General features: G+C 35.0%; 1 protein-coding gene across 1 annotated transcript; it reads left to right on the top strand.

The window, feature by feature from the left end:
• Window positions 1-1,388: 1,388 nt before the first annotated feature.
• LOC122291469 (exonuclease V, chloroplastic-like) lies at window positions 1,389-16,814 on the top strand. The gene is made up of 8 exons (XM_043099196.1): window positions 1,389-2,480; window positions 4,063-4,158; window positions 12,491-12,586; window positions 13,558-13,679; window positions 14,987-15,136; window positions 15,241-15,394; window positions 15,725-15,801; window positions 16,378-16,814. Exons 1-8 carry the CDS (start codon window positions 1,527-1,529, stop codon window positions 16,622-16,624), a joined length of 1,896 nt encoding a protein of 631 aa, XP_042955130.1. The 5' UTR covers window positions 1,389-1,526; the 3' UTR covers window positions 16,625-16,814.
• Window positions 16,815-22,992: the final 6,178 nt, after the last annotated feature.

Here is a 22,992-nt window from a genome sequence, read left to right as displayed (position 1 = left end):
GAGTAATTATTTTTTATTGAACCAATTTTATGATGTGAGTTAGGTTTATAAATAGTAAGATAAGAATTTTTAATTTTAGATAAAAACTTAAAATATTATGTTTTTAATATTATTATTCTTTTAAAATTTAAAAAAATTAAATTATTTATTATATTTTATATGAGAATTTAAAAAATTTATAATAATAAGATGAAACCTCATCCTATTTGCCTAATCTACCAAGTTTGAGAAAATTTGTCATAACTAGATGACTTAGCATCACTCATATGACTTTAAGGATTGCATTGACTATAAGGTACTAACTATTGGTGTGTCCTTTGGATGGATCAGTCAAATTCTGAATTGTTAAGCATGGAATTAGGAGCTGCATGTGCACTATCATTTATACAATATCATTCAGATAGAGATAGGAAAAGAATAACATTCATTCAATATATAACTAGTTTAAACTATATATGTCTCGATTATATGTTTTCAACGTTCAATTTGGATCACTTATTCGTTTTGCAAAGTTAATATTTTGAATTTTTTTTTTTTTTTTACATTTGTGTTAGTTTCATTTAATGTTATCTGATCTCATATCAATATTTAAATATCACTTAAATATAATTATTTTTCAATTTCAAATTTTAATTTTTTTATCTAATTATTATAATATTCTCAGACTTCTAAAGCATTTTATAAACTCAAACCATATTATTAATATTATATATTCTCAACCTATTTTATTATTATTCGCAAATTTTTCATTCCATTTCATCTCAAGATCTAAACGAAACCTTAATTCACATTAATATAATATAAAAGATAAGAGGTACATATTATAAATTTTTTAATGTTTTTAAAATTCAAATGAGACCTCTGATTTTATCCCATTTTAATTTACCTCATCTTATTTTATTTTATTGTTATAATTTTTAAAAAAATTTTACATTACATATAATAAATAATTTAATGTTTTTAAATTTTAATTCAATTATTTTAAATTTCAATTAAATTTTTTTAAATTTTAAAATAATAATAATATTTTATTTAATTTTTATGTTTTATGGATGATGTTTTGGCTACTCACAACCTGTCCAGACAAGTGTAATTAATTTTAAAAATAAGAATTTATAATATTTTAAAAAAATATTTTCTTAATTATTAAGTTAATTAAAAAAAAAAAAAAAAAAACATTGTCGTATCTATAGCATTTTCCTTCTACTTCAGACTATAGTTAAATGTTAAAAAGATAATGCTGTTCGACCGATGTCATAAGTGCAATTTCAGTTTTTTGTTTTTTTAATTTTTTTAATCTTTTAATTTTTAATTTTTTTTTTTAAAAAAATTATAAAAATATATAAATTCAATAATATTTAAGCGTCCATCAAAATCATCGCACTTCATCGGATCCAAAAGCATTATTCATGTTAAAAAGATTCCGAGCTTACGACAAAGCTGCGGAAGATTCACCAGCGACTCTTCCCTGAGCTTGGAGACCTCAACTGTCATTTGTCTCTACCGAGCTCCTCGGATGTCCCGGAATGAAGAACCATTCACGCCCCTCCGACTCGTTCCTCGAGTCACCCGGTGACACTTCTTGCAGCAACTACAACAGTTGTCTTGACATTCCCATCGAGCTCGTGAGCGAGGAAGAAATGGCCCTCATCGATGCTGCCTTAGCCGTTGCTCACGCCTCTAAAACTTCTTCGCCGGCCCCTGCAACCCCTGAAACTAGTTCCTCACGTCAGTTTCGGAGAAACTCGAAGTCTTCTCAATCAATCACTTTGCCATCCAAAATGCAGCTCGTGAGTGAAGAAGAAATGGCTCTCATCGATGATGCCGTAGCCGCTGCTCACTCCTCTCTCACTTCCTCGCCGGCCCCTGCAACCCCTGAAACTAGTTCCTCACGTCAGTTTCGGAGAAACTCGATGTCTTCTCAATCAATCACTTTGCCATCCAAAATGGAGCTCGTGAGGGAAGAAGAAATGGCTCTCCTAAAAGCTTCCTTAGCCACCACTCGCTCCTCTCTCACTTCCTCGCCGGCCCCTGCAACCCCTGAAACTAGTTCCTCACGTCAGTTTCGGAGAAACTCGAAGTCTTCTCCCCTCACCTCCTCGCTGTCCCCAGGAACTAGTTCACCCCTTCAGTTTCAGAGAAACGCGAATCCTTTACCGTCAATCACTTTCCTGTCTAAAATGGAGTTCGTGAGAGAAGAAGAAATTGATCTCATCGATGCTGCCATAGCAGCCACTCCCCCCTCTCTCACTTCCTCTGTAGCCCCAGCAGCTAGTTCGCCCTCTCCGTTCCAGAAAAAGTCGAACTCCATTCAATCAATCACTTCCCTAGCCAGGAGGAGATTGTCATTTGGTGCAGAATCCGATATTGAGGATTCATTCAGTCTTGGGAGAAACCAGAAGAAGAGAAGAGTGGCCGAGTCCTTTTTGCGTCGATTTAGGAGCAAAACCGGGTTGTTTGTCAGTGACATTACTGGAACGGTAACATGTTTATTCTATATGTCTTGTTTGCTTTCGTTTTAGGCTCTGGGAAATGGGTTTGCTTTAAGTGGTCATTAACGCTATTCGTAGATAGCTTATATGAAATAAATATAGGAAGATTTTTGCAACCTCCATTAACAACCACTGCAATCTCAGCTCTGTGAATGCAGTTCGTAAAATGTTAGCATGTAATAATAACTCTTAGAGGAGGCCCTGGTACATCTTATTCACTTGCTTTCAAAGGAAATGATTTTCTTTTTCCCCCTTTCCTGTACCGTATTCTTTGGTTTCTTACTCGAGATGTTGAGCACTACATAGATACCAAAGAGATTTAAAAAAAGAAAAAAAAAAAAGAAAAAAAAAAAAGAAAGAAAGAAAGAAAGAAAGAAAGAAAGAAAGAACGGAGTTTTACGAGACGAGATGAAATGGTCTGCATAAACAAACGAGGGCCTAGCACTTGAAATGAAGAGAAATATCATCGTTCTCTCCTCCTGCCTCTCCATTCCGCCTCCCCTTCGTCATCCTTTCGCACCCATCAACTATTGACTCAAGGTACAGACAACATATCATCGCTAGTGACAAACTGAAGAGCTTGATGACTATGGAGATAAGGATGAAATACTTTGTTTATATTTATCCATATCGAGCGAATGAGAGTCTAAGAGATTTTGTGCATTTTTACATCTGATCTACATTGATGAAAGTTATGAAACAACAAAGTCCTTTGTTAAGTCTCTTTCTTTCTTTTCCTCGCAATGTCTACAACAGCGAGCCTTAATGAACATGAAACAAGAAATTGAATTCATACAACATATAAATCAACAAGAAATTCATCAAAAAGAGTTAAGAAGAGAATGAAATAATACAACAAAACGATGACATTGAAAATAATGATAATGACCTATCCAAAAAGTAATCATAGTGGGGTTAAAAGTTTAAACATAAAACATGCCAATTCTTGATGAAGAACTTAAGAAAAATATAGGAGAAAATAAAGGTACAAAAATTAAAAATAAATACTTTATTATTAATATTGAGACCTAAAATATAGGTCTCGTTTAAACTTGTCTGTCTTTTAGGCTTCAAAATCAATTAAGCTTGCCCTACCAGTACTTGCAACTCTTGCTGAGTTCGTAAGAAGGAATGTCACATGCGTATGTCGCTCAAATGTGAGAAGAGTAAACTAGGATAAAAGATGGATGAGGATGCACCTATGCCCTTCATGCTCATAGGTGGGAATAGATATTCTTGTTGAGGAGACGTCTATTCACTAAGTTTTCAACTTTCAAGTAATCATTGCTAGTCTCGTGAAGCCGTCCATTAACAGTTTTGCTTTTGCATTTTGGAGGACTATTATCTAGATAGAAACTGGCTGTGTTTGCAATTAGAAACTTCTTGAAATTTGTTCTCTCTCTTGTGTGCTTAAATGTCTTGTCTTGCTTCACATTTTTTGGGCCCTTTTAAGATGTGATGTGATGTGTATTGTAAAGTTGAATTTCTTCTGTTGTGTTTTGTTTTATAAAATGTTCTGATTTGAAGCATATTTGTCTCACATTCAATTTTCATTTCATGCTTGCAAAAGGAATGGTGCGAAAAACAAATGGAGTTTAAGCTGAGTCGAAAAGTTACTGAAGCTATGAAAATAGGTAGAGCTCGCCATGCTAAACTTGAAAAAGAGGTATGTGTTTATACTTATTTCATACTTTTTCCTGAAAAAAATAATTGTCAGCAACTAAATAATGCATGCGACGAGACAACGAATACAGATAAATTGTGGAGGAAGGTGTTGGAAAAGAAAGTCTTTATTTGGTCACAAAGTAGTGAATCCCATTAAATTGTTGACATTTCTATCCTTTACTTAAGTCCCACATGGGTGGGAAGTGAAGGAGGAGCACATTTGCAAGCCTATGTGATGAGGCACGGGTTCCTTAGTTTAAGTGCACCAGTCAAATGATTAACTAGTAACTTTTGACTCTAGTTAAATTCATCTGTTGTCCATTTTTGTAAAATGGAAAGAGGTGTAAGTTAAAATTGTGCTAGTGGGGAAAGCTTTGTGGGTGTGTTTTGGGTGAGGAGAAAAATTGTGTGATTGTAATAATTTTTCACATAGTGAATTTTCTTCTCTGTGTCTAGTGATTTTTCTCCTGTTTCAGAGTTTCAACGTAAATATCTTGTATTGTTATTATTTTTTTATTTTTCTTGTTATTCCTGCAAAGGATAAATTGTATGGGGATGAATTTGGGAGATCCAAATTTTCAACAATTGATATCAGAGCCATTAGGTTCTTTTTGTGAAGTGGAGCTTTAGTGTGGTGGTATAAATACGTACAGTCTAAGGAGGTCCTGTCTAAGAGATTGAAAATTTTAAGTGTGTCCATTGTGACCCTCCAATCTTTCCTGAGAACTTACTTTGTGAGGTACTATTCATTTCTACGGAAAATTCATCAGAGCAATGTCAGGAAGTAGGATTTCAAATCCTATTAGATTTGAGGTGGAAAAATTTGTTTATACAAGGCGTTGAAGGGCAGATCAACCTCTAAAGTCAACAGTGATACTAGCGACTGGTGAAACGGCTAATATAAGGAGCGGATTCAGCAAGTAGCTCCAAATGAGTAAATGGAGATACTTGTATTGATGCTGACGTTGTGTCTCTTTCCATGAAAAAAGAGATATGTACATCCTCATGGCATGCTGCTAATTCTCAAAATTGCTATGATAGAGGATGTGTTAATGTTAGCAGGTCCACAAGTTTGAACACAGGCATTGGTTTGGCATTGATGCAGGGTGTGTGGTGGAAATTCATGTAAATGGCTGATGAACTTCTAGGAGAGCCAAATGTGGAAGTTATACCATAATTTTCAGCAATGTTGTTTTTCAACATGGGCCGAAGTGAAATATTTAGAATTTGTTTATTCTGAGTGAGTATACTTTTATGGTGAAGTATGATAGCAAGCTATGAAGATCTTCATTAAGGTGGAGCTTGGCTTTAAGACCAGTCAAAGTTGCAAAGTGGAGATTGTTGACATTTTTGCTCCTTTAGTTAAGTCCCACATGAGTAGAAAGTGAAGGAGGAGAACATTTGCAAGCCTATATAAGGAGGCTTGGGTTCCTTAGTTTAAGTGCACTAGTCAAATGCTTAATTAGTAACTTTTGACTCTAGTTAAATTCATCTGTTGTCCATTTTTGTAAAATGGGAAGAGATGAGAGTTAAAGTTTTGCTAGTGGGAAAAGCTTTATGGATGTGTTTGGATTGAGGAGAAAAATTATGTGATTGTAATAATTTTTCACACAGTGAATTTTCTTCTCAGGGTCTAGTGGTTTTTCTCCTTTTTTGAAGTTTCCACATGAATATCTTATGTTGTTATTATTTCTTTATTTTTTTTGTTAGTCCTACAAATGGTAGATCTTGGGGGGTGAATTTGGGAGGTCCAAAGTCCCAACATAAATCACTCTTTAAATGTAAAACACTCGATCAAGCAATCTATCTAGAAAAATCAATCTACTATTTGAACACTAATTACAAGCTACTTTTATCATAAAGCATATGTAATCGAAACACTTGTACCAACAAACAGCGCATATCTGTACCTACTGTAATTGTTGTTAGAACATATAAAATCTTTTAAACTTGTCCCTTCTGGAACTCTAGTAGCTAAAAACTCTACAGGTCATACAGATTTTCATTGTTGTTTTTGAATAGTTTCCAAGAACTCCAAAAATTGAATCTATATAAGAATATGAGAACCGTTAGAATAATTACAAATATGGGCTACATTTGATTGCATGTTTTATAAAAATGGGTTAGATATATATATTGCTCACAATGGTACTTTGGTTAAACCCATTAAGTTAAGTGATCATTTGGGGTTTATTGCACCTTAGTAATATGGGATTATATCCTATTTAAATGTGGTATATTATGTATGTAAGCCTAGAAGTTTAAAGGTTTTTATTCTAAAAATTTCTTAAACCCTTTGGGATTTGAGTCTTTATGGGAGGACTCCAAAAAAGTTTCCATATAAATGGCTAAGTCTCCTATCCTCTCCGTACGTTTTAGTTTGCCCTATTGAAAGCTAATATTTTGGAGGATCAAGGAGAGGAAGATTTAGTCTTCTATTATTTCTTTAACAATGTCTTCCTCAAGTTCGTTCATCTTATCAATTTTCGTCCATTCAGATTCTTACTTCTAGCATCCTTTCTATTTTTTCACATTTGGTATCAGAGCCACCATGCTAGGATTAGAATCTGTTGAATAAGAAGGTGTTCGTGAGTTTGTAATTTTGGTTCTATCTTTCTTATACAAACCGAATACTCAAAATCATTTTTGTTGAAACTCGTTTATTGCAAATCTTCAAAATATTGGGGCTTTTGTTTCTCTCAATCTCCTTGTTCTTTTGATATATTAATCGGGCCTTATAGTTGTGTTTTATGGATTCAATTTTTTTTTTAAATTTTCGGAACCTTTTTATTGAAAAGAAAATCGAATTCCATAAATAACTGATCAAATTTATCAAAATTATATCAAAATATTTTATGGGATGTTGTTTATTTGTTTTAGATACTCCAATTTCGTTGGTTGTTGCAGGTTTTGAGTTTTACAAAACTAGGGTTCATACCCATTTCAAAGTTTGATTAATCTACATCAAACATGAATACACATTGTTTTAAAACACTATATATGTATTTTTCGGGCACTCAATATTTTTTCCCCTAAATAAATTTTATTTTTTGACTCAAGAATTGCAAGAAATTGAGATTTTGAAAGCCTATTGACCCAGTTTACAAACCCACGACCCGTTTTTTGACCCGGCTGGAGGTTGAAGATGAATTCTCCTCTAGCCAAGATGTTTCCCACACGCAGCAGGTGGCGCGTGAAGCTACAGTGAAATTACTTTTTGCTTCTTTCTTCTTCCAGTTTTTATTTACTCGCCCTATTAAAGTTTTCTATATTTTTTGAAAAAGTTTTGTACCATCATAAGACATTGTCTTATAATTTTGAATATTATTTACATATTTTTCGAGGGGCTATAGTGTACTGAATATTATGATAAATTTTCTAGTGAATATTCAATATCTTATAAGATCTGTGTATATATGTACTCTCTTTAAGCGTGTATGTGGATTCATATTTATTTTATGACTTGCTATAAGCATTCTTTTGAAAATACATGTTTTTGAGTTCATATTTAATTCTAGACATATGTTGTCTTATATGCTCGACCCATTTACACTGTTTTTGTCTCTCAATCATACTTGAACTTTGACTTTGATTGTGTCAAGTTGATGATTATAATTGTTGTTTTTTGATTGATTTTTTATGGGCATTATGACTATTCTTATTAAGAGAAATCTTTTGAAATATTAGTGGGTGGTAGCCGCCAAAGTGACACACTCATTGATATTTATTCATTTAAAAAAAAAGATATCTTTATTTTCTAATTTATTGCACATAACATCTTACCCAAATGTGGTGTTGTGTATAATATTTTAAAAAATGGTGAGAAATAGTTAATGAGATTGCATTAGTCTAGAAATTTCCTTCTGCCTAAAGGTGATGGTATTTCAAAAACTAATGTAATTTTATTAATTTTCTTCATTATAGCATGTTGTTTAGTCAGGCCAAATGTGACTTTACAATGATGCACCAAGGCTCTTCCCGTAATGAAGCTCATATGGTTTTGAGCTTAATTACAAATTGTCTAATTAATTGCCCATAGTAATTAGATAGATATGTTATCATCCATTGATTGCATGCATTATGTTTGGATGATGATTAAATAAAATGTATTATTCTATGTTTCCACAATTTTGAGTGCCTTCTCTCTTTCAAGTCAATTGTCTGGTTTTGAAACTTTGACTGGAAATAATCATATGAGATGAAAACGAGATATAGAAATAGCACTTGGTCTTTTGGGTTTGGATGAGCAACCTTCAAAACCTACTGATAGGAGCACTGCTGAATATGTGGCTGAGTATCAAAAGTGAGATAGGGCAAACATGCTTTGTTTAAAGATCATCAAACAATCTATATCTGATTTCATTATGGGAGCTATTGTAGACAATGATAGTGCTAAAAACTTTTTGGATGCCATAAGACAAAGGTTTGTTGAATCAGATAAAGCTGAACCTGGAGACCTGATGGATAGATTGATGACTATGAAATATGATGGTTCAAGTGGAATTAGGGAGTACATTATGAAAATGATTCATATATCCTCTAAGTTAGAAGCCCTCAAAATTTCCATTCCAGAGCCTTTTCTGGTTTATCATGTTCTTAATTAGCCTTCCTAGCCAGTTCAATCAGCTAAAGGTTGCTTATAATACTCAAAGAGATAAATGGGATTTAAATGATTTAATTGTAGTATGTGCCCAAGAGAAGTGTAGGATGTATCGTGAGACTGTTGAAATTGTGCAATTGGCTTTTCAGTCACAACAGAACAAGGGGTCTTCTCATAATTATAAGTCCAAGTTTCATAAAGGCAATAAATCACACCACAATTAGCAGAATAAAAGGTTTGGAGGTCAAACCTCTAGTGGTCCTAAAGAAGCTGTAATGAAAAATGATCAATGTACATTTTGTAAAAAGAAAGGTCATTGGCAAAAGTATTGTTTTAAGTTTAAGGTTTGGCTAGAGAAGAAGAAGAAGAAGAAGAACTCGTCAGGTACCTCCTTGGCCTTAGTTTGCTTTGAGTCTTCTTTAGTAGATGTACCTTTAAATTCTTGGTGGATAGACTCAAGTGCAAGTATTCATATTACAAATTCCTTGCAGTGGTTCATAAGCAAACGGAGGCCAAGTGAGAATGAAGTGAGCTTGTGTGTTTGGAATGGAGTACAAGTGAAGGTCGAGTTTATAGGAGTAGTAAAATTATCTTTGGATTTTGGTTTTTCTCTTGTTTTGGAGAATACAAATTTTGTACCGAAAATGAGATGGAATTTAATTTCTATACCAAAACTTGATCATTCTGGTTTTTCCTTTAAGTTTGGTAATGGAAAGGTTGAATTGTTTTATGATTCTCGTTTGGTTAGAAATGGTCTCTTATGTGATGGTTTATATAGAATGTCTTTGACTTCTTTTAGTAAAGTCTCTTTTGGTTTATATAGAATGTCGTTTGGCGAAGAAAAGGTCTTCAATTTGTGAATCATCTTCTATGTTATGGCACAAGAGATTAGGGTACATTTCAAAGGAAAGAATGGAGAGATTAATAAAAGTTGAGTTACTTCCCTCCCTAGATTTTTCAGATTTTAAGACCTGTATGGACTGTATAAGAGGAAATTTGACTAAATCCACAAGGAAGGGTTCTACTAGGAGCGACGACATTTTGGACTTAATACATACCGACATTAATGGACCTTTATCTTCTACCATATGTGGAAATAAGTATTTCATAACTTTTATTGATGATTTCTCACAATGTGGATATGTTTATCTAATTGATGATAAATCTCTTCCTCTTGAGAAACTTAAGATATTCAAAATGGAAGTAGAGAAACAATATAGGAAAAGTATTAAAATAGTGAGATCTAATCATGTTAGTGAGTATTATGGAAAATATGATGAATCTGGTTAAAACATGGGCGATTTTGTAAAATTTTTACAAGGATGTGGAATAGTGCCTCAATACACAATGCCTGGGATGCCCGAGCAGAATGGTGTTTCTAAAAGATGAAATTGGACTCTTAAGGACATGGTTAGAAGTATGATGAGCAGAACAAATTTTTCAGAATATCTATGGGATGAAGCTTTAAAAACTGCTATATACATTTTAAACAAGGTTCCCAGTAAATCTGTTTCAAAAACTCCTATTAAATTATGGACAGGTCGTAAGCCAAGTCTGGCTCATTTTAGAATTTGGGGATGTCCAGCTGAGGTTAGGATTTATAATCCTCTTGAAAAGAAATTAGACCCAAAATCTACTCATGGTTATTTGATTAGGTACCCAGATAGATCAAAAGGATATAAGTTCTATTGTCCTAATTGTGGCACCAGAATTGTTGAGTCCATTACAACTAAATTTTTTAAGAATGATGTTGGTGACAGTGGGAGTTCTGTATTGAAGAATCCTTTTGTTGATCTAATCCGGTTGTTGTTCTAGTTCCTATCATACAATAAAGAGTTGTCTCTCAACCAACTAAAATTGTTAGTGAAAAACTTAGGCAACAAGAAGAAATTCCAACAGTGATTGAGTCAGTTTCTGAGCCACAAGTCAGAAGATCGCAAAGAGAAAGAAGATTTGCATTGCCAAATGATTACATTGTCTATTTATTAGAGAGTGATTTTAATATTGGGCATATAGTTGATCCTGTTATTTTTAAGCAAGCCTTGACATGTCCAGAGTCAGATAAATGGTCAAGTGCTATGGAAGATGAAATGAATTCTATGGAAAAGAATAAAATCTGGGAACTTGTTGAACTTCCCCAAAATGCCAAGGCTATTGACAACAAGTAAATTTTCAAGAGTAAATTAGACTCAAAAGGGAATGTTGAACGAAAGAAGACAAGATTAGTTGCAAAAGGGTTTACACAACGAGAGGGCATCGATTATAATAAAAAATTTTCACCAGTTTCATCAAAGGATTCTTTTAGAATTATCATGGCACTTGTGGCACACTATGATTTAGAGCTTCATCAGATGGATGTAAAACAACATTTTGGAATGAAGATCTTTATGAAGAAGTTTATATGAGACAACTTGAAGGTTTTATTGTGAAGGAAAAAGAAAACTGGGTGTGTAAGTTAAATAAATCCTTATATGGATTGAAGCAAGCATCTCGACAATTGTATTTGAAGTTTGATGAGTTGTAACTTCTCTCGATTTTGTCGAAAATACAGTTGACCAGTGCATATATCGTAAGACCAGTGGAAGAAGCTTTATTTTTCTTATCCTGTATGTTGATGACATTTTGCTTGGTAGCAGTGACTAGGGATTACTTCATAAAACGAAGAAAATGTTGTCTGCTAATTTTGAGATGAAAGATCTTGGAGAAGCTTCTTTTGTGCTTGGCATTGAAATATGTCGTGATGGAACTTGTGGTTTGTTGGGACTTTTCTCAGAAAGCTTACATACGGCATGTATTACAAAGGTTTGAAATGAGAGTTTGAGAGATTTTGTGCATTTTTACATATGATCTACATTGATGAAAGTTATGAAACAACAAACTCCTTTGTTAAGTTTGTTTCTTTTTTGTCCTCGCAACGTCCACAACAGCGAGCCTTAATGAACATGAAACAAGAAATTGAATTCATACAACATATAAATCAACAAGAAATTGGTCAAAAAGACTTAAGAAGAGAATGAAATAATACATGATGACATTGAAAATAATGATAATGACCTATCCAAAAAATAATCATAGTGGGATTAAAAGTTTAAACATGAAACATGCCAATTCTTGATGAAGAACTTAAGAAAAATATAGAAGAAAATAAAGGTACAAAATTAAAAATAAGTACTTTATAATTAATATTGAGACCTAAAATATAGGTCTCGTTTAAACTTGTCGTTTTTTAGGCTTCAAAATCAATTGAGCTTGCCCTGCCAGTACTTGCAACTCTCGCTGAGTTCGTAAGAAGGAATGTCGCATGTGTATGTAGCTCAAATGTGAGAAGAGTAAACTAGGATAAAAGATGGATGAGGATGCACCTATGCACTTCATGCTCATAGGTGGGAATAGATATTCTTGTTGAGGAGACGTCTATTCACTAAGTTTTCAACTTTCAAGTAATCATTGCTAGTCTCGTGAAGCCGTCCATTAACAGTTTTGCTTTTGCATTTTGGAGGACTATTATCTAGATAGAAACTGGCTGTGTTTGCAATTAGAAACTTCTTGAAATTTGTTCTCTCTCTTGTGTGCTTAAATGTCTTGTCTTGCTTCACATTTTTTGGGCCCTTTTAAGATGTGATGTGATGTGTATTGTAAAGTTGAATTTCTTCTGTTGTGTTTTGTTTTATAAAATGTTCTGATTTGAAGCATATTTGTCTCACATTCAATTTTCATTTCATGCTTGCAAAAGGAATGGTGCGAAAAACAAATGGAGTTTAAGCTGAGTCGAAAAGTTACTGAAGCTATGAAAATAGGTAGAGCTCGCCATGCTAAACTTGAAAAAGAGGTATGTGTTTATACTTATTTCATACTTTGCATTGAAAAAAATAACTGTCAGCAACTAAATAATGCATGCGACGAGACAAAGAATACAGATAACATTATGGAGGAAGAGGGTGTTGGAAAAGAAAGTCTTTATTTAGTTACGAAGTAGTGAATCCCATTAAATCACTTTTTAAATGTAAAACACTCGATCGAGCAATCTACCCAGAAAAAGCAATCTACTATTTGAAGTCTAATTAGAAGCTACTTTCATCATAAAGCATATGTAATCGAAACACTTGTACCAACAAACAGCATATTTGTACCTACTAAAATTGTTTCTAGAACCTAGAAAATCTTTTAAACTTGTCCCTTCCGGAACTCTAGTGGCTAAAAACTCTATAGATCATACGATTTTCATTGTTGCTTTTTGAATAGTTTCCAAAAAATCCAAAGATTGAATCTATATAAGAATATGAGAACATCTTATATTGGTGTTTCTCTCTCTTGGTTTATAATAATATTATTTTGATAAGTAAAACAAATTATCCAAGTACACAAGAAGCATATAAGAGGACATATCTTGAATGAATAAAAAGATACAAGAAAATCATGAAAATTAACCCCATTAAAGTCTATAGAAGCTGTCCAAAGAAAGAGGGTGTTTAAAAAAGTCTTGGGCTTCATCATCTGTTCATGGTCCTCAGACTTCTATCATACATTTCCCTTTAAACACGACCTGTGAACACGATTTTGACACCCCTATTCTCACAGATCATTTTCAGAAAATAATACAGTTTTTTGTTGAACAAAATTTAGTAATAATTAATTAGTTTACCAAATGTATACTTTATTGTAGGGACACCAACAGTAATACCCTTTCCTTTTTTTTTATTTTTTTATTTTTTTTTTCTCTCTTCTATTTGTCACCTTTTATGTCCTATATTTACTTTGTACAACAGTATGGTCCTGATTATGTTTCTGGAATCTGGGCAGGTTGTGAAAAAAGTGGTAGTTCAAGTCAATTCAGCTGAGGATAAATGGGCTGTGAAGCTTATGAAGTTTATAATTGGTGCAAATCAGTTATTGACTGAAGGATTAACTCGTGAGTTGCCATTGTAAGTTCAATCATATGCGTTAATCTCCCAATCTAATTTCTGGCTTCTCAAGGTTTATGTATCTTTCAAGTATCATGGAATACAAATTTACCAGTGGCGGAGCCACGTTGTACCAAAGGGGGGCCACCTTTTGAAATCATATATAATAACCCCTAGAGTTTATTAGGGGTGAAATCGGTCTGGTCTAGTCTAGAGGGTGATGAACGGAAATTTTCGGTCCATCATTTTTCCCGGACTAGACTAGATCAAACATCGAGTTGGTCTGTTCGGTTCAGTCGACTATCGGTCCGGTCAGTTCGATCCCATTTTTTTTGTTTTTTCTTTTTTTTTTTTCCAAATAAATTAATTAAAAAATTTATTTAAATTACTATATTAAAATTAAGTAAATTATTAATATAGATTATGTAACTAACTCATTAAAAAAATATTTTATATGGTCAATACTAATAAATTAGATGAAAATTACATCATTAACTTATATAATTACTATATAAAAATAAATGATTAAATTATTAAAAGTATTTTAAAAATATATATAGGAGTTCGGTATGGTCTGGTCCAAAATTTATAAATCCAGGGACCAACCGAATAGTTTTGGTCCACATTTTTTAGGACTAAGACCAACCAGACTAAAGTTCGGTTCAATCCAGTCTGGTCGGTTTTTTGGGTCCGGACCGACCAGCTTATACCCCTAGATTTTATGCATAATTCTATATGAAAAATAGTTTATAGTTATGTTTTTATAATTTTTCAATCTCTTTTTAATTTATACAAGAGAATTGATGTTTTCAGTCCTAGGACCATGTACAAGTCTTGTCCACTCCAGTTGAAAAAAGTAGATAAATATAAGATCCACATAAAAAAAGTTATTTTTTAATGATGGACTCTTTTTTTTTTTTAAATGGAGTGCATATAACTTGCACACCCTGTATTTAGAATTACTTTTTATATAAACGTGTTATACAATAAAAAAGTTGGCCCCCTCAACACAATTGGTGATTCCGCCATTGGTATTCATAGAATCATTAAGCAATGGGGTTGGTGCTCACTCATATGCATTATAATGTTTTTATTTTTGGCAGACATTTATTCTTCTCTATTTTTCCTGGAGCAATGTTTTTCTAAAATTTGATAAGATCAAAATATACACATTAGCTTGTTCGGGTCAGAGAGCATTTTTTATGTTCATTTATATTTAAGTTTCTCCCCCTCGCTCTATATCTCATAGGCAAAGATAAATATGGAGCATTGATTTCTTTTTTTTTTTTTTAACTCTTTTTCCCTTGTGTTGAACCATATACTCCCAGGATAGGCTTAGTAGAAGGTGTCTGGATGGTGGGAGTGATTGATGAGGTCCGAATGCCAGTAACTGAATCTGATAGAAACCCAATATTTGTAGACACAAAGACTCGTGAGAAAAATTACCTTCCTGCTGAACCACAGAAAAGAAAGGGAAGGTATGAAAAATTACAGCAGCTTCTATTTCAGAAGTGATTGAGATGCTCAACTGTGACCTACTCTGTCTAAACAAAATTTATGACATCAACATTTCAATTGGCAGGCTTCAACTAATGTGCTACAAGTATTTGTGGGACAACTTAGTAACTGATGAAATCCCCTCCAGTCGCTTTTTCAATTTCTTTTCCTTGAATCGTTATTCTATCTTATCTGAAGAAATCAGAGAGAACGCTGCTAAGTCAGGTTTCCCTGCAAAGGTAAAGATCCTCTTATGTCATATTCCTTGATGTTTTGTTCGTCACTTTGTGTATTACTGCCTACCGGGAAAAGTCATATCATAAAATTCAGGGGGGGCCTAGATTTTCATTGGGAAACCAGATCAAAAAACAATGTGTCCTTGCTTCCGTTTTCACCTGATTCATTTTCTAAAATATTACCTATTACTTGGCTTGATCCTATGGACAAGAGGGTAAAATGGTGAACAATGTTGAGTCAAAGGAGGTTTGTATATATATATATATATAAAAAAAATAAAAAAGGGTTCCAAACCTGTATTTATAATTTGCTATTTTCCTTCGACTGTACAGATCCTCGACGACATGGTAAGACACTTTAGGCATAAATGCAGCATGCTGCCCCCTGCTCATGACCAGCTTTTAGTGAGGTAAGCATATAAATTAATGTCGGGGTGAATTCTTTATATTCTTATTGCTTGCTAATCCGGTGCAATCTAGTTGTCAAATGACGGACATCCTGTGTTCAAAAGCCCTTACCTCATTAAGGTTCCATGTCATTATAACAAAAATATTGTTTGCATACTTTAGGTAGCTGAAGTTATAGGAGCTATCATTAAAAATGCACGAAGATGGTTTTGCTCATAAAAGCACCTCTGCATATATTTCCTTTGGGCTTTGGAACACACTTTTCAAGATGTTGGATGGGAAGCCCAATATGTGGGAGCTAATCCCATTTGATGATCTTGGCCTTCTAACCATTTCTTTCTTCCCTGTCCATCTATGGAGCTACTCAGTTGTGCCCGACTTCATCAGTTCTACATTTTCTTAGAACTGAATGGGTTCTGAACTCATTAGTTAACATTAATTTACGAAAAGGATGGTTAACATAGCTCGTGAATTAGAGAGACAACCATGATGGTCCACACTAGTGAACTAACTAATCCATCTTGAACAGTTCATTTTAAGCATTATATTTATCTGATTGTCTGATTGATTTGGAGCAGATACGAATTTCAAAAGGACAATAATGTGATTGGTGAAGATCTGTTTGCATATGACTCTGATTGGCTCAAGAGTCAAATTCATTGTTGTCTTGAGTTTTGGCTGGGAGAGAGAGAAGCCAATTGCACTCCACCGGATGAGCGTTGGAAATGCGGGCATTGTGATTTTTATACTGTCTGTCCGACTAACACCAATCCTGATGGTGGATCAAGCCATACAGAAGCCAACCTGAATAGTTCACTGAGCTAGAGAAACCACTGACCTTCTTCTCCTCAAGGATGTTGCTGTGAGCAGATCATGCAACTTTTCCACAGAGAAGCCACAGTTTTATTCAAGCTTCTTTGAGGTATATGCTGACCAGAGCCATATGCTATTGAATCTGTTGTTTGGGATTTTCCACAACCATGATAATATATATATGCAGATACTATTTAATTTATTTATGCAACATATGCAACTGTGACGCCCTCAAATTCCGTTTGGGATCGAACGGACATTTGAAGCGTCGAGACATGCAACACAAGGTTACCTACCCCCGTTCATGACATATAAGATGCAATATTCCTAACATGCATATAACATTATGCAATATTCGCAGCGGATAATTTTTTTCTTTAGCAATACTATGCACCAAATTGAAAATATCCCAAATGCTTAAAACATACTTCATACATAAAGACCCATTGAATAGATCACAACACTAGTACAAAATGGTTATGATCCAAAAAGTACTAAAGATGCAACTCCATTGTACAAGTAATAATTTACGTTAACTACTATATTAACATTGACGTCGCACCGTCGCTTAGTCATCTGTGTCTAGTTGATCAGCTCCTGATTCTCCTTCAGGTCCTGTAACAAGATCTACCATTCGGGGGGAATGGTAGTTGGGACTACCAAAGTGAGATTTGATTACAAATCTCATTAAGTTAACAAAAAACTTCCACACAAGCTAATGATGCATGCATGACAGTAAAAGTATAAATGCATAATCAAATTCATAAATAATTAAAGCATAACTTGGCGTACAACATAGCATAATTAACATAACTTAAATTGAAACATGAACTGAACTTGACTTGACATGAACTTGATCTGAAACTTGACTTACCATGAAAAATACATACTCCACAGTTGTTGTGGCCCCATGTATTATACGTGTAAATACATACTCCACAGTTGTTGTGGCCCCATGTATTCTACACAAACTTGACTTAACATGAAAAATACATACTCCACAGTTGTTGTGGCCCCATGTATTCTACGTATAAATACATACTCCACAGTTGTTGTGGCCCCATGTATTCTACGTGTTACAATTGCTGTGTCTCACTTAGTGTGTACGTCACAATTGCTGTGACTCCATACATAAGTAATCAAGATGAAACGTGACTGGAATACAAAACGACTGAAGCCCCGACGTAACATAACGTGACTTGAATATAACTTGAAATACATGACCAACTTGAGATAGAAATATTTCGTAACATTGCATAACATATAATAGACAACATATTTAACATGACATACTTGCAATAGTGAATATTACATGACTTGACATACATGTAATAGATGACATACTTAGCATGACGTACTTGTATGGTACAGTAATACATGACAGAATATATTATGTAACAGATAAAAATTGACGACATAATAAATTCTGTATAATAGACAATTACGTGATAACTTGGCATGGCATGACATATATGATAACACACATACATACAATGTAGTTCATTTACTTAGCACACATACACAGTAGACTGCTAGTAAGTTAAAAACTAACTTACCTCGATCTCCGCGTTTCTTATAAAACTTCAAATGCGACCACGAGGAACTGTAATTAGTGATTCTAAAAGTTAGAACTAAATCACTAATAATTTGAAATATAGAAAATACTAACTTAAAGAGTAAAATTTTCATTTTACTCTCTACATGTGGGAAAATGACCGTTTTACCCATAACTTAAGGATTTTGCATACTAACTCCAAAAGTTTCTAAAATTTACATTCCTCATGTAAATTTTGTCCTAAACTTAAATATCAACTCAGAAAAATTAAAAACAAAACACAACTATGAAGAACACACTATGGCCGAAACATCCATAGGCCATTTCCCTTATTTTTGTTGCAATTCCTTCCAACTTCAAAACTCATGCTTAAACCAAAATTTTGCAACAAACATCTTCCAATCCTAAGTTCAAAACCATACTTAAAACATCCATTTAGAAAAAGCTAATAATTAACACCAAACTTTTTTGTAAAAAGATCCAAGCACTTGAATCACAAGTTTTGACCTTAAATCAAAACATCTCCAAGAATTTCAAAAATCAAATCTTACTTCTAACATATTCATAATATCATCCTAACATCAATCATGCTTTAAATCATCAAACTAAAGTCACCAAAATCACAAAATAACATTTGGAGTTTTTGGTTTTACACTTAGTCCAAAAACAGAAATTTTTCCTCAACTAGTTTTGATAAATCTCTTGATCTATGACTTATAAATATATGATCTTCAAACTAAACCATCACATGGTTTAAAAAGATGTCCTAAAATATATATAAGCTTCTAATTCAAGATCACATTGTTAGAAATTAATCAAAACATAAATTTAGCCAAGAATATCTACACTTTGGCTTATCTGAATATCTCTTTACATAAAATTTTATATCTTTAAAACTAACATCAAATATCTTCAAAATAATAATATAACATGTATATAAGATGCTTAGGATCCTCCAATAAAATTATCAAAGTCACTGGAATAGGTTTAGACCACCAAAGAGTTAAACTTTCTCAAAACAGAAACTGTTTTTCTTCTTCCAGTTTCTAAGTTTCTAAATCTAAGAAAATCTTTCATCAAAACTTTTAATCATGCAAAAATCCTCAACCAATAATCATATACACATGTTAACAATACTCCATAAAAATTTCGGACCAATATCTATCCATTAGCTTGGTCAAAAACTCCAAACTATAACATATTCTCTAGTTTATCTCCAAGAATGACCTTTCTATAGTTTACACAATATTTTACTAACCAAATGATCTTCAAATGGTGCAAATAAGATATCCATGTAAACTAGACTCAAAAAGGAACAACTTATATGAAGGAGACTTTATGATAAAATACTTACAAAAGCTTTGAAATGGGTGTGCAAAAGACCTCCTAAAAACTGTCCGAGAGAGAGTGTTTGATATTCTTTCAATGGAAAGTGTAAATGAAGATAATTTCGTGGGGAGAGGTGGCTGGAGATACTTATGGATGAGATATGGAAGAGATGAGGCTGGAGTTGAGAGTTGAGTGTAGTTTTCTCCTACCTGGAGATACTTATGGATGAGATATGGAAGAGATGAGGCTGGAGTTGAGAGTTGAGTGTAGTTTTCTCCTACCCAAAATATCTATAAAAGATTATCTCATAATATTCTATCCAATGGTATGTACAAAAAATCAACTTAAGATATTTTTATCTAATAATATCTATAAAAATCAACTCAAAATATTTTTACCCAATAATATTCATGAAAATTACCTTAAGATATTTCTTTTTATCCAATAATATCTACAGTTTTGAACAGACGTTTTGTCCGAAAATATGAAAAAAATGTTATTGCGCTATAAGACTTTAAATAACCTGTCAAGAACCCACGTAAGGAAGGCCACGGCCAAGTGGCTTACGTGCTGGCCTTGGTGCCCACACACCTTGCAACAGCCCCCCGAGCAAGCCTAGGCCAGGCCATGACCCAAGCAACAAGCCCCCACTGGCCTGCCCAGCTCGCCCAACCAGCCATGCACACAGCCATGCAGGCAAACCATGCGCCCGCGCTGGCCAAGCTCGTGGCCAGCCAGCACGCACAGCCAGACCATGTGCACGGCCCTGCAGGCAAGCCATGCGCGCACGCAGGCCAAGCCCACAGCCAGCCAGCACGCACAGCAGCACAGGCAAGCCACGCGTGCGACCAGCCCAAGCGCCCAGCAAGCAGCCTCTGCCCACGTCTAGCCATGCAAGCCATGCCAGCCATGCAAGCCATGCACACTGCACGGCCAGACCACCAACCGTGCGGATCAGCAGCAGGCGCATGCCCAGCGAGGCTGGTGGGCCAGCATGCACGCCAGACCAAGTCAGGCAGCTGCACGACCAGCCTGCCTGCCCAGACCCAGCCTGGTGCACACCCACGCACAGGCCATGCGCAGCAACCACCAGCCACCCAGCAGCCATGCTCGACCGAGTGAGCACCAACCCAACCAGCTCCATCTCCACGGACCAAGACATCTCAAGGGCCACGTGGACTCATCCTAACCATTGAAGACTTCTTAGGGTTACTATATATTCTACCTTATTGCATTGTAAGAGGGACTTTGGACATTTTTATTATTCGGACACTTATGTTCTTGAGGCATTCGGTGCTTGCACTTGGGCTCTAAGGGTGAAATTCGTGAATCCCTTTGAGAGAAACTTCTCTTGCAATTCGTGAATAGAGAAGGTTCACATCTATCATTTTATTGTTGTATTGCATTGGTTTATGTGCTTGTCCAATATCATTTCCGTGGCATTCCTCCATTGTTATCCATTTATGCTTTGCATGGTATTGTCTAGCATCTGCAACCATTAACTATCGGTTCTACCATTGCTACAAGTTTAGCAAGCTCACCAATCCCAACACAACCCACCTCATCACCCTCATCACCTACACGGCCAGATTTCACTTCACCGAAACCCTTGATTGATTTGAGCTTGATAGCTTATCACCATCAACCGGCCATAGCCATCACCCCCTTAACCCTCCTGCACCTAGCCTCCCCCAATTTCCCATTTTGGGAATCCTAGAAAGCCAACCCTAGCCGCCACACCTAAAGTGGGTGGTGGACAAACCACCTTTCCAAGGTGCAGTTGTCTCCTTTCCATTTCGGGCAATACCAACCCTACACGCCAAGGCCACACACCCATTTGCCTTGTCCCTTCATTCGGCCAGCCTTTTCCCAAGGTTAGCACAAACCGAGCCTCACCTACACCACTTTGCATTGCATGCATCATAATAGTAGTCACCCTCATATTTCGAATATCACTCTTCCTTCCCCAAACACATTACCTTCTAAGCCATAGGAAGCCTCCATTGCCGGCCAAGGAGCAAAACCAAGCAAGAGAGTGGCATCTTCGGTTAAGTCATTTTCCAAGGCAAGCTCGAGGACCCCAAATGCTTAGGAGATAGACCGAGGCTCCTAAAATGTTATTGCGCCATAAGACTTTAAATAACCCTCCGAGTCTAATGGTACAAACCATAATACATTTTGACACTTCTAACTATCTCCAATAATCAAAAACACACTTCTGATACCATAGTAAATAATAACACTAACTAAGTAGTTAGACAAAAACCTATACGATTAATGGATTCGTGAAAACTTATGGGGTTTTCACGAGATTCCTAAATTTAATAGAAATTTCACAATTGAATTTCTAGCGGGCTGTTACAACAACTGTCTTAGGTGGTTATGGTGGTGATGATTCATTGTTGCAAAATTAGCTGTAAATTTATTAGATTGTTGCATCTATGTTCATGCATGTGGGTATATGCTTGTTGCAAGTGTCATATGACTCATACAAAGTTGAAACTTGGTCTGCATTCAGAAACAGCCCACTTAATGTAATATGATTATCATTGATCTTCCGCTCTCACAGGCAGAGCTCTTTTAACTACAACATTTGGTTCTATGGGGTGGTACGTCATTTTTTTTTTTTTTTTTTTTTTTTTGTGGTAGTCCGTTGAATGCTCTTTCACTTCAAAAAACTAGAGGGAGAGTTATTTGTGGGTTTAGGTCAATTGTTTAATTATATAGCTTGATTGAGCAGAGCTCTGGCCTTATTTTGTGTTGTAGCTGCATTATATCACCCTGAGAACCATTAAAGTCACTTTATTGCAACATCTTCCATAGTTCAATGAAGTTTTTCCTAATATAAAAGTGCCTACGCCGTAATGAGACATAACTGGTTTCATTTTTTTATTTTCTCAGCAAAATAAGACATTTATAGATAAACTAGCATATACAAGTTTAATGAGGTGTAAGTCCCTTACAGTCTTCCCAAAGCCAACACATTACAACAAAAAAAGAGAGAAAAAAGGGGTAACCGGAGCCAAAAGATTGGCTCCCACCCGTTTCCCACAATGGAGGACCAGTTTGGCGACAGGTTTTAAATAGTTAGATGAACAGACTATAAAGTTGCAACTAGAAGCCACAGTAAAGGGGGTGTGCTACAACGTGTTGATCTCAACTGGCTGGAAGAAATTATCACATCCACTTTCACTCGATCCTTGGTTAAGAAAAGTGGGGAATATAGGAAAGTAACGGGGAAAGACGAATCATCAATGAGGGGCCACCACTGGCGATGACAGTGCGTGCAGGACATGCGCCACTCTTGGAGAGGAGTGGATGATCGAAATAGGAAGATTCAATAATGCTGATCCCGACAGTGCCACGCGTGGTGGCAGGAAATATCTCCAGACGCAGCAGCGCGTGAAACTCGCACTCAACATAAGCCACACGAGGTGAACGCGCCGCTCAAATGAACATATTTCTTCTATTGACTTGAAGATCGATGCTTGGGGAG

The sequence above is a fragment of the Carya illinoinensis genome, chromosome 13, assembly GCF_018687715.1.
Source record: "Carya illinoinensis cultivar Pawnee chromosome 13, C.illinoinensisPawnee_v1, whole genome shotgun sequence".
Classification (NCBI taxonomy): domain Eukaryota; kingdom Viridiplantae; phylum Streptophyta; class Magnoliopsida; order Fagales; family Juglandaceae; genus Carya; species Carya illinoinensis.
This window is presented reverse-complemented; position numbering and strand designations above follow the sequence as displayed.

Coding starts and splice junctions, on each gene's coding strand:
- LOC122291469 (XM_043099196.1), top strand. CDS start 1,527: ATGAAGAACCATTCACGCCCCTCCGACTCGTTCCTCGAGTCACCCGGT. Junction 2,481..4,062: donor TCAGTGACATTACTGGAACG/GTAACATGTTTA, acceptor TGCTTGCAAAAG/GAATGGTGCGAAAAACAAAT. Junction 4,159..12,490: donor ATGCTAAACTTGAAAAAGAG/GTATGTGTTTAT, acceptor TGCTTGCAAAAG/GAATGGTGCGAAAAACAAAT.